The sequence below is a fragment of the Mixophyes fleayi genome, chromosome 1, assembly GCF_038048845.1.
Source record: "Mixophyes fleayi isolate aMixFle1 chromosome 1, aMixFle1.hap1, whole genome shotgun sequence".
Classification (NCBI taxonomy): Eukaryota; Metazoa; Chordata; class Amphibia; order Anura; family Limnodynastidae; genus Mixophyes; species Mixophyes fleayi.
In genome coordinates, this window is record NC_134402.1 from 196,465,797 (window position 1) to 196,477,863 (window position 12,067).

Consider the following 12,067-nt stretch of genomic DNA (forward strand, 5'->3'; position numbering starts at 1 on the left):
GATTTCTTTACACCCATGCCCTAATCTTTGGAACTCCCTACCTCGTCTGACTCGACTCTCCCCCCAACCTTCAGTCCTTCAAACGCTCACTCAAGACTCATCTTTTCAAGCTTGCCTATCCTACCACCTTCTAACAATTATATCAATCTTCTCTTCTTCCTCATCTGTCATCTAAATTTTTTCTCCCAGTTGGTCCTACTGTCTCTCACCACCCCTCCCTTTAGAACATAGTCCCTCACGTGCAGTGTCCTGTTGTCCCACGTCTGTCTCCTGTCACTCGTACATCTCGTCATGTCTTTTGCTGCACTCTGTGAGTCCCCATAGCATTACTCACACATCTGTGCTGCTGACATGTATTACCTCATCTATTTATTACTTGCTTCTGTATCCTGCGCTACGGAATCTGTGGCGCCTTATAAATAATAGCATATATTATACCAAATTAATTGAAATTGGAGAATGTAAGGTAGAATTTTTTTTCTAAAATTGTGTTTATTTGATGTGGCATGACCCTGATCAGGATTTTGTTTCCTGTCGTTTGTAAATCAGTAATTGTTTATTTTTCCTATAGTGTATACCTAGCCTAATTACCATTTGCTGTGTATTATCAGAGGAATAATTTGGTCAGATTTTAAAATTGTTTTATCTAATTATCGTAGCTGCAGCTGGGTCATCAGATTACTCCCAAATAATAAAATGTCCACCACCCATCTCAGATTTATTTTTATGATTTTTTTTTTTCTGGTAAGAGAGGATATCCCAAAAAGATTTCTGCCAAATATCTCAACTATCTAACCATTAATTTCTGAAATATGGATTTTTTTTCAATGTATTTCAAACTATTTCCTAATTGTGGCTTATTTATTCCAGTTTTTTTGAAGCATCATGGGTTTATTAAGGAATTGCCACAAACTTTGGACCCCTAAGAACCCCCACCCCCCGAATCCAAACCAAATTACTTTATCTGCTTTATGTTACAGCAAAAATGCAAGATTATGGAACAGAATTAGCAAAGGCATACATTAGTAACACAAAAAAATCAGCATTGGTACTCTGTTTCATAGTGGAGAAAAAGAATAATGAAGTTGACATGATTACGGGGCATACTGCATACATAATTTACACAAGAAACCATGCTAGGTTAAAAACCGTACTCCAATAGTGATCAAAATTGAGGCAATGGGATAACCCCCCTCTACAGAAACTGATGGGAAGGGAATTCCCTTTCAAAACTGAAACTTTCCAGAGAAAGGGAGCCAGACAGAAAGATAATCAATCATGGCAGATGCTCTTCCAATGTGCACATTTGGTAGTGTTTTAAATACTAACTGCCATAACTACTCAAAGAACTGGAATACATAGCTGGGACCACTTTACAGATGGTGAAAAAGAACTTTTAATTCTGAGAACTGAAGTTTCAAATTATACCAGTGATTCTGGAACATCAGCCTGCTACCATCAAGAAAGGGTACTGCTGTTAAACTATGAAGAATTTAAGAAAACATGCTGTAATCCTTGTCACAAAAAAAGGAGCCAGATAAAGATTGAGTTGTTCACTGAAGTGGGCCAAAGAACATGATGAGTGTCAACTTCATGTTATTAAGTGAGGACAGAAACTTTGCCCAAAATGCAGAATTCAACTGTCGCACAGTAAAGGACAAACAGACAGACATATGCCCACAGAAGAAGTTGAATCCTCGCTGAAGAGTTTAACTGAACCTGCAGAATAGATGAGCTGAATGAAAGTATTACAAAGTTTGGTTGTACACCAGTGAAATTGCATGTGGTAAAGAGAAGACACCTGGAGGCATATGCTAAAAGAATGAACAGGCAAGTACAGCCATTCAAGGCAAGCTTACTCAAATATTGTCTCTTACTAGCACATCACTAGAATCATCCTAGAAAGTAAGCAAATGTTCAGGTTGAGATGATTTACAGAGTCTGATATATGAATTAAGGCAAAAGTGTGAAGGGGCGCTACAACAAGAAGTAATACAAATATTAACTTTCTCCAAACAGCTGGACAATTAAGCAGACTGCAAAATAATTTAATGTCACAGAATACATTGTAAAACAATGAAGAAAACACAGAAACCCATGGCATACTGGCAGAATTTGGAAAATATAGTGTGAAAGCCCTTCCTGTACAAATCGTTCATCAGATACAGCAGTGTTATGAAGATGAACATTCTCAGATGTGCCCTGGAAACAGTTTTTCCTTAAAAGTTCCAAGAGAAAAAATAATTTGCAAACAGAAAAGGCTACTTCTAGTAAACTTGAAAGCGCTTTATCTTGCTTTCAAAGAACATTTTTCAGAGTTGAATTGTCTAAGTTTTGTTCCTTACGACCTCCACAGTGTTTTAGTGTTGCTGCGACAGGTATGCATTCTGTGTGTGTTTTCGAAACTCGCCAAAACTTAAATTACACTAGTCTACAAAAATAAACTTTTTCTTTCACAAGACCTAAATAAAATGAATCTAAATGCATTTTTCTTGCTGTATTCGAGTATGCATTCAGATTTTTTCCATCAGGCAGATTTATTTTTTTTGTGATTATACATTAAAGTTTTATAAAATTACCCCTTACATCTAAATGATAAATATACAACTCATTCTGGCTGGCCTAAAAAGTTGGAGATGATTTTCGGGCATATTTTGCCTTTGGGACATCTCTCTTCATGGTCCAGCAATAGTCAGCCAGCATACTGGAACTTCATTTGCCTTGGTACCTCCTTTACATTGTACAAATCTGGCGATGGAAACGCTAGCCATGCTCATCACTGACAACGCCAAGATTTTCTGGGAAGTATAGGTGGGGAGTCCATAAAGTGAAGTTTTAAAGACGTGTTACTTCCCATAGCTTTTTATGAATTCATTAGATCACTCTCTATTTTGCGATTCTACTTCTTGATTTACAAGAAAACAAGAACAGATATTTTTCAATGACAGCCAGGCTGTTTTTTTTCACTGGATTTAACAGTTCCTGAATTTTTCATCCATTACTGATCTTATTTCTTTCTTTCAGTTTTGCACAAACTAGTATTGGAAATTTAGATTTCTAATGCATAAATGCAGGCGTTTTTTCAATTTCTTTTTACAATTGTTATCAGTCCTGTTTTAATATGCAGTGTAGGTAAATACACATTTTTCAGGATCCACTAAAGGCGTGTTTAATATATTTTTCAGGAATAAGGGTCACCTGTTTTCCATCACTGTCACTATATCGCTGTGTTCCAGAGGGCATTTTTGTATTTATTTATTTTTTCTTTTGCACTTAATGTCTCGTGTACAAAGATGCACGATGCTGACTTTGAGAAGTACTTTATCTTTACTGTCAGAAAGTAGCACAGGGCTTAGTTATTATATTGCTGCTCTAAAAAACAAGATTCTATGTCCTCCATCGCTTGTGTTTTTATACATTTGGGTTTATGCCATTACAAGTCAGATTTTAAACTTACCATTTTCCCATGGCTTCCTAGTTATACAATGTTTATGTATTTTCTTTTACAATGTTTTGCAAAACATCGAAATGTTCTTTGATATTTTTATTTCAAAGAATTCTAAATTATTTATTGTACTGTACGAAGTGTGAGATGTGTTGCGGAAACTCTAAGTTTACATTGATGAAGAAGGTTCCCAATTTCCTCGCAGTTGCCATTCACCAGTCAACCATTAAAGGAATTGCCACATTTCCTGGATAAACTCCACATAAGGAATCATTTCTCGGGATGTGAAAATGAAGACCAAAGAGCGTCCCAAAGAACTTAAATATAAAGTAATAAAAAGAGCATAAATTAGGAAATGCTTAGCTGTAGCAGTGGGCATTGTTGGTTTAGTTAAAAGAAAGTGGAAGCTACATCAAACTACCCAAATGCTAGCAAAAAAAGGTTGCCCCTCAAAACTTTTGGCAAATAACAGAGACTTGTTAGAGAAGCCACAGAGGCCGACAATCACTTTGAATGAGATACAGAGCTCAATATCAGAGACTGGAGTAAATATGCACCAGTCATACGTTGACCTCTGCGTACCACTAACCTTTTGTCGGAGGATGGCACAAAAACTCTTGCTCAGAATTAAACCATGTAAATGCTTGTTTGGAGTTTGTCAAGATGCATGAGTGACCTAGCTTTGATGTGGGTAAAGGTTTTGTGGTAACAGGAGACCAGATTGAGCTGTACAACCAAAGGCTCAAAATGATATGTGATCAAATTTAACATCAACCCCAATTTTGGCTGCTTTATCTAACCTATGGATTGTGCAGATATAGTCAAATAAATCAAGGGAACCTGTTTCAGTCTGATATAAAAAAAAAATAGAAGTTTGGGCGAAAGTTCATCTATCAAAAGTACAGTGGTCCCAATCATAAAGCTAAACGGATATTGGAATGGCTCATGAACCAAGAGGTGGATTTTGTACAATGGTGCAGTCGATGTAATTATCTTAATCCTATTAAGGGTCTGTGGCATTATTGGAAAATTGTGCTGCACAAGCATCATCTGACTGACATACTTGGTCTAAAAGACTTAAAATTGTTTTTGCTGCAAAAGGTTGTTCAAAAACAAAATATTAATGTTTGTATTAAATAAGTATACAAACCGCATACTTCAGTTTTTTTTTGTTTGCTTAAAGTAATGGCATAAAAAAACACCTAATTTTGAGATTCAGTGCTTTCAAATAAAATATTACAGCTGGTGTCGTAATCGGCATCATCAATATTTATATAGCGCCAGCAAGTACTGTAGCTTTACAAATGGGGATAAACACAGTAATAAGCTACACTTGATAATACAGACAAAGAAGTAAGAAGGACTTGCTGCAAGCTTACAATCTAATGGGACAATGGGAGTTAGATACGTGAAGTTAAGTGTACATATTGCATTTTGGTCCTGCAAAGGTAGAAATGAAAGTGTATGCTATATGATCCAGTCACACAGCAATGTTCAGGTGGTTGGAGGATTGTTGTCTTGAGTGAATTATGTAAAATGTGGTTCTAGGGTAGCCTAGTGAGGTTAATAGGGTGGTTGAGGAATATTACAATCTTGCCTGAAGAAGTGGGTTTTCAGAGCATGCAGAACGGAGTTTTTGAGTTGGGAGATATTTTGAGACAAGTGAGGAGATCTATGTTTGTGCAGTTTTGTTGATCCTTGTAGGTTAGAAGTATATTTATATTGGGTTTGATTTAAAAAAAACAAACAAACAAAAAACAGGCAAACAATGTAGAGACTGACAGAGTGGTTCAGCAGAGGAAGAATGATTTGCAAGGAAAATCAATCTAGCAGATGCGTGCAAAATAGCTTGAAGGGGTAAGAGTGTGTTTCTGGGAAGACCAGTAAGGAGGGAATTGCAATGGGCAATGCGAGAGATGTTTGCATGAATTAGTGCAGGGGTAGGCAACCTGTGGCTCTCCAGGTGTTGTGAAACTACAAGTCCCAGCATGCTTTGCCAGTAGATAACCAGCAGATAGGTGGCAAGGCATGCTGGGATTTGTAGTTTCACAACACCTGGAGAGCCACAGGTTCCCTACCCCTGAATTAGTGGGTTTGCAGTGACTTGTGTGTATTCTGGAAATGTTTTTTGAATGCATGCAACATGATATAAATATGCAAACAAAGGTTAGTTCTGAGTCAAAGATTACGCCTAGGCAGCGAGCTTGCGATGTGGGATTTTGGCAATAGAAATGTCAGGTAGGTAACTTCTGTTGGTGGGTGGGAATATTATTAACTCAATCTTTTGAAAGATTGAGTTTGAGTAAGTGAGAGGACATCCAAGATGATATGGCAGAAAGAAAGTCCGTAATGGTGGACAACACTGGTAGCGAGAGATCAGGAGAGGATATATAAGTTTAGGTATCATCTGCATAGAGATGGACCTGAAATCCAAAGGAGCTTACTAGTTTTCCAAGAGACATGGTATGGAGAACAGCAGAGGACCTATTACTGAGCCTTGTGGTACTCAAGCTGGTAAAGGAAGTGGAGCAGAGGTGAGTCCAGAGAAATTAACTAAATCCTAACTATAGCTATAACTATATCCAATGGTGGTTTGCGGAAAGGAAACGTGTGAGGCAAGTGTAGGCAGGTCTCTAGAAGCTTGTAGGGACATGGCAACTGAGAGATGGAACGGTAACTTGAGAGTTTCAGAATCACTATGTGCTTGTATAATAACAGGGTTACCAGTAGAGAGAGGGAGAGATTACAGATTTAATTAGAGGTGTTATGAGCACAGGAGACAGGAATTTACTGATTTGTGAGGGTATAGGATCAAGAGGGCAGGTGATAGAGTAGGAAGATAAGAGAGTGTATACTTCATCTTCATTTGTGGGATCAAATTGGTGTCTGTGGGTGCTGGGAAGGAATTGAGCTGATTTTCAATGAAAATACCATTTCTAGTTTAGGATTTATCCAATAAAATTAGAGAATATATAATACCCTATGTGTCTCATCTGCCCTTTCTCAGTCTTCCTTGCTTGTCCCAGTCGTACCTTATGCTTAATTTTCTGTATGCTGTGTAACTTGTGTTAACTGCATCCATACATATTTTTTTTTTCTGCTTAATTATACCCATATAATTTTAGTGCTCTCGTGTGTCACCTTTTGAATGATTTGTCATGTACTCTCTTAATACTGCTTGTTCATTGTATAACAAAATATCAAGTGTTTAGTTTTGTAAATGTGTAATCTGTTCATCACTTTTGAGTGAGTCTGAATAAATGTTCAGGACACTGTTTTTGTTATAGTCAAGTTATCTATATTTATACATATATATTCCTGGTAAGAGTTTAAGTATTAATCTGTGTTTAACATAATACAGCAAATGCTACTGTTCTGGTTTCACCCCATCCAGTAGAAGTGTGATTCTCCCACAGTATCAGTGCTTGATGAAAGGGAGGGCGTTTAGTTGCTTTATCAATCTATATCTTGCCACATCATAATGTAAACAGTACAAAACACTAGTAGCTGTCTAACCAGTTTGATGACTAGGATATGGCTAGGTGAATAGGAGTCCGTATCTGTTATGTTTATATGTACTTTGTTCCTTCTAGAAATTTACTGACGTTTTTGTTACATTTTTGTTTATTCATAATTGCTTTGTTGGTAAAATTATCAGGTCCTAGGCCAGGTATCCACTGGTGTTGCGTCAACGTTTTAAGCTAGTAACATTAAGTGAACACATGTGAAACGAAAATGCATCTGTTGGTAGCATTTTTACAAGCGTTTGGCGCAAACTGTAGTTGGGGCTGGACAAATACCGGTACTGGTCACTAAATTGTATCAAGTCCCCTCTCTTCTCTTACGTTGAAGTTAGGCCTGGGTGAAAGAGTCATCTTAACTGTTGTATCTTTTGTGCTAAATGTTTGGTTCTGAGCATAATGCCTCTAGACAGTGTTCAGATTATGAACTGCTGTTACTGTGGTCAAAGCTGCTTTCGCTGGAAACTGACATAACCAGGGTTTCAAAGAGAAGCAAGAGCAGTTGGAGCTAATGCTAAGAACCAGTTCCCCAGCAGGTGTGTTGAAATGGGGGAAATATTAAAAGCAAGCTGTTGAAGTATTTCATTTATTGGTGTACAGGCTGTTGTGTATTGCCATTTATTGGGGGTACATTAATGAAGTGCATAGCATCCTCTTCTTCCTACACTAACTTTTGATTGGTTTGCATGTTTAGCTACAATACTGGCCAGTGTCATATAATACAGTAGATGGCACTGGTTCCGAAGTATTGAATACGTTTATGCAGGTTTAGCTTATGTAGTGGAATTAATGAGATATTCAGATCATTTTACATCCAGCTTGAAATATTGTATAATTGCAAGTATTCTTATCACACATGAGTGAATGCCAGAGTTTTTACTTGAGTGAATTTACATGGCTTGCTGTGTGTTATTCTGCTGTGTTCTTTCAGTCCATGAATGCTTATAAAATATTCAACAAAAAATGTTAATCACTTTACAAATACTATGCTTTTTGTTTGTTGGCAGAGCAAAAATAAAATCAGCATTCATCACACTAGTGCGTGCATTTCTCAACACCTAATTGATTGTAGATAGTTTCACAACTGGAATATTGCTTATTTTGATTCTTAAAATGTGTTTGGTTTTTCTTAATGCAAAAATGTTAATTGAACTTGAGAAACAATTGTTTCTGTACATAGCTTTATCTAGCGCCCAAGAATAAACCAAAACTTTTAGACAGATCATTGAAAATCTGAGATGGTTCTACCCTTGCAATACATGTTGACATTCACTTTTTGATTAAATTCCTTCTTCTTTTGTTATCCAGAAATGTCATTTAAGAATTAAGGGGGCAGTGTGTGTGTATATGTGTGTGTATGTGTGTGTGTATATATATATATATATATGTGTATGTGTATATTTCACCTCAAGACCCCATTTGCATCTGTTTTATGTATAAGTTTCTTCTATAGCAACTTGTATAATACGCTGTTGGAGATGCTTCAGTGCTAAGCACTCTGGTATGCATGGTGATTTTGTCGCCTTGGGTGGATTTTAGTTATTACTTTGCTTTCTATGTGGGAGCCACTTGCAAATGTTTTTTATGTATTCAATGTGGTCCTGCAACAAATGCACCAAAAAATATGTACTGATTATACAATTTATTCCAGTTATCCATATATCTTGTAGGTGAATGGCCCAGATGGCATGCTACAGAATGGCACAGTGGATGATGGTGTTGGAAAAACAAGCCAGTTATTGGGTGAGCTGAATTTTGAAGAAGATGAAGAAGATACATACTATACAAAGGACCTTCCAGTACATGCCTGCAGGTGGGGCCTGACACTGCTCTTTCATGTTGTGATGAAATAATTTTCATTCATTAAAACTAAACTATATACATATTGCAGTTTTGAATCCCATGGGAAATGACCAGAATATAGACATGTATGTTAATATTATTATTATTATTATTATTGTCCTTTATTTGTTAGGCGCCACAAGGTTTCCGCAGCGCCGTACACAGTACAAACAGTAGACTAAACAGGGTAAAACAGTACAAACCAATAAACAAAAATACCAATGCTTCAGAAATTCCAGGCTGGCTGATGTAGTAAACAAGGAGCAGAAGAACGGTAAGGAGACAGGAGGGAAGAGGGCCCTGCTCAATATTAATATAAAATTGTCATGAGCTGACCCACCTGGGAATGTGACATGAGTGTGAAAAATGGTTAAACAAAACAAATCCACCTGGTCTGTTGAAAATTACTTAAATTGCCCAAATTATCTATCATACTCGCTATTAAAACCTAAATTCTGCAACCACTAAGATTTAGTTGAGAAGCTGACAGTTAGGAAGTCTTCAGTTACTTTCTGATTTAAGCTGCAATCACAACCTAATTTAATCAGAAATACTATAAATGAAACCATCTCCTGTGTTATAAAAACGCTTTTTAAATCAAAATAGTAATAACAAATTCACATATAAAATATAAATGTTTTCTTAAAATAGCGGAAATAAACACAAACCGTTATAGCACATTCATATACCTTTTGCATAATCTGCTACTTGGGGAAGGGTAGAAGGTGTGGACAGTTCATCAGTAGAAGATGTTCACCAATAAATGATAATTTCTAAATTAATGTCGTTTTGTGTTTTTTTTTTTTTTTCTTTTGCGCTTTTGAAGTGTTCTGATAAACTTATCTGTTTTGTTGCCATGTGTTCAAAACCACTTATGAATTTTATAACTCTCTTCTAAAACATATGATCTGATAAGTCCATTAAACAACTTGTGATTTTCTGCACATATGTGTAGGAAACATGATTGTTATAGGGATTCCTTATATAAATTATCACTAGAACAACTTTATTTACTTGAACACAGTGATTTCACATGTTCTCTAAAACAACTCATATTTGTGGGGAGGTATCGTGACCACACTAATAAACTAATTTCCTAATTATCCTGATTGGGCATGATCATTACACAAATAGCTAATAGACCATAGCCATAGATTAGAAATCAAGAATCCCTACTGCATTATATGTTAATACTAGGGTTACTGTCTGGTAAATGCTATTAAACACCTATCAAAGCTTTTACTGTGTTTTTAGTGGAATATAAAAACTTCTGTGTCTTGACACCTGTGATGAAATGATGACTTGATGGAGTGTTAATATTTTCACAGCCTCCAGACAAGCAAGGTGTTCAAAATCTTATAAAACATGAATGAACCATGGGTCAAATAGTCCAAAATAGATTTGTCGGAAATATTGTTGCCACGGGTTTAATAAGCTATTTTCTCTGCTCTTTGTCCAATTTCTTTATTGAACTTAAATATTTTCACTGCTATCTAATATATATATAAGCCTAGTGGCTCGTGTTAGTCTGTGTGGAAAAAAAACAAACAAGCTGCAGCGCCACCTGCTGGGTGGAGTTATACATTGACCTACTAAATTCTTAGCGTTATCTAATATATAAAAGTAAAAGCCTAGCGGCGTGTGTGTGTGGAAAAAACTAATTTCTCAGAAAGGGCTCATCCAATTGACCTGAAATTTGGTATGCTGACATTATTTGACAAAAAAATTAGAAAAGTGAAGTCAGTTAACTTCCATCATCCCCCCCCTTCCCTCCGTGGGAGGGGTAGTAAAGGCTAAATTTACGAGTTGAGGGGTCAAACTCATTTTCGTGAGGTAATTTTACCTTATGAACACACATTAAAAAGGGAGCTTGCGTCGGGAAGTAACGCTCTTCCCCTGAGGAGGCCTGGGCTTGGCCCACATGCATGACAAGAACCTTTTTAAGACCTTAAGTAGCTTGATTTGACTAGAATGCATGAGTATCATGCACGGGTTAACTTGTTTGTTATAAGAGACTAGGTAGACATATAGGCGCATGAACCATCAACCTTAATGGGTAATCTTTCTTGCTGCTCATCTTTTTCTTTACATTCTCCTCATGTAGGGATAGACAACGCAATAAACTTTGGTGATTTATTAACAGTATAAACCATTTGAGATTTTTTTATTTTTTATAAATAATATGGTTTTTGAGAATCAAAATTTTGATTTTGAAAATTTTTTAATTTTTATTGAAACAATGCTGTTGTCCAACTCTCTAGCTTAATCAGGTGAGCTACAAATACAATTTAAAAAAAAAGGTTAGAAGCTAATTTTTCGTTTAAGTGTAGCTTTAAAGGCATATAACTTCAAAACCAGTGTACATATCAGCCCAATATATTGGGGGGTGGGGGGTTTCTTTAAACCCATAACAGCATTTATTCTACCAAATTTCATTACAATCTGAAACGGTCAGTTTGAAACCCTGTGTTGATTTAATGTTGAATGTCCCAAAAGTACTGACTGAGTTCACTATATGCATTTATCTTTTCTTTCTATGTGTAATTATTACCACATATTTGAAGTGGTGGGGAAGTAAGGAATGAAAGATAAGAGAATACCTTGGTGTTGGGACATTTTATGAATGCTGTATATTGACTTTGAGTGACAAAAATCTAGTGCTTACATGTCCACCTTTTCTGACATTTTGTATTTATGGATCAGTTGTAATTTTATTAGGTCTGATAAGGTTGCTGTGGTTATGTTGGAGCGCTCTAGAGAATTCATATTTTTTGTTTGTTTTTATCTATTTGTTATAAGAGCCATATTTTGTTTCCAAAGCACATGCCGTCACATTCAACTTGTTTTTGTGATGTGCTAATACTTACGCGATTTTTTTAAAATTTTACATAGCTACTGTGGCATTCATGATCCAGCTTGTGTGGTCTACTGCAACACAAGTAAGAAATGGTTCTGCAATGGACGTGGGAACACTTCTGGAAGGTATGTAAGAAATTGTGGTATTTGAGGTTTTATTTTGCAATTTTTTACTAAGGGTTTCTCAGAGAATTAATTTAGGAACATTCAGGCTGTGAATGAAAGAGAAATGTGTGATCAAAATGTAATAAACCATTACAATAGAAGCAGTAAAGCAGATAAATTAGAACTATTGCAAACTCAAGAAGTTTCACTTATACAAAAAACTGACCCTACTAAAGTACGGATACTGTTTTATTTATTGATGTAAAGAATAGTACTATTAAGACAAATACAAATAAAG

General features: G+C 36.1%; 1 protein-coding gene across 1 annotated transcript in view; it reads left to right on the forward strand.

Annotated features, from left to right (window-relative positions):
• UPF1 (UPF1 RNA helicase and ATPase) overlaps window positions 1–12,067 on the forward strand; it is an 80,209-nt gene that overhangs the window by 3,974 nt on the left and 64,168 nt on the right. The window contains exons 2-3 of the mRNA XM_075204730.1: window positions 8,637–8,779; window positions 11,701–11,790. Coding sequence (XP_075060831.1) covers window positions 8,637–8,779; window positions 11,701–11,790 — 233 coding nt within the window. The remainder of the gene's footprint in view (window positions 1–8,636; window positions 8,780–11,700; window positions 11,791–12,067) is intronic.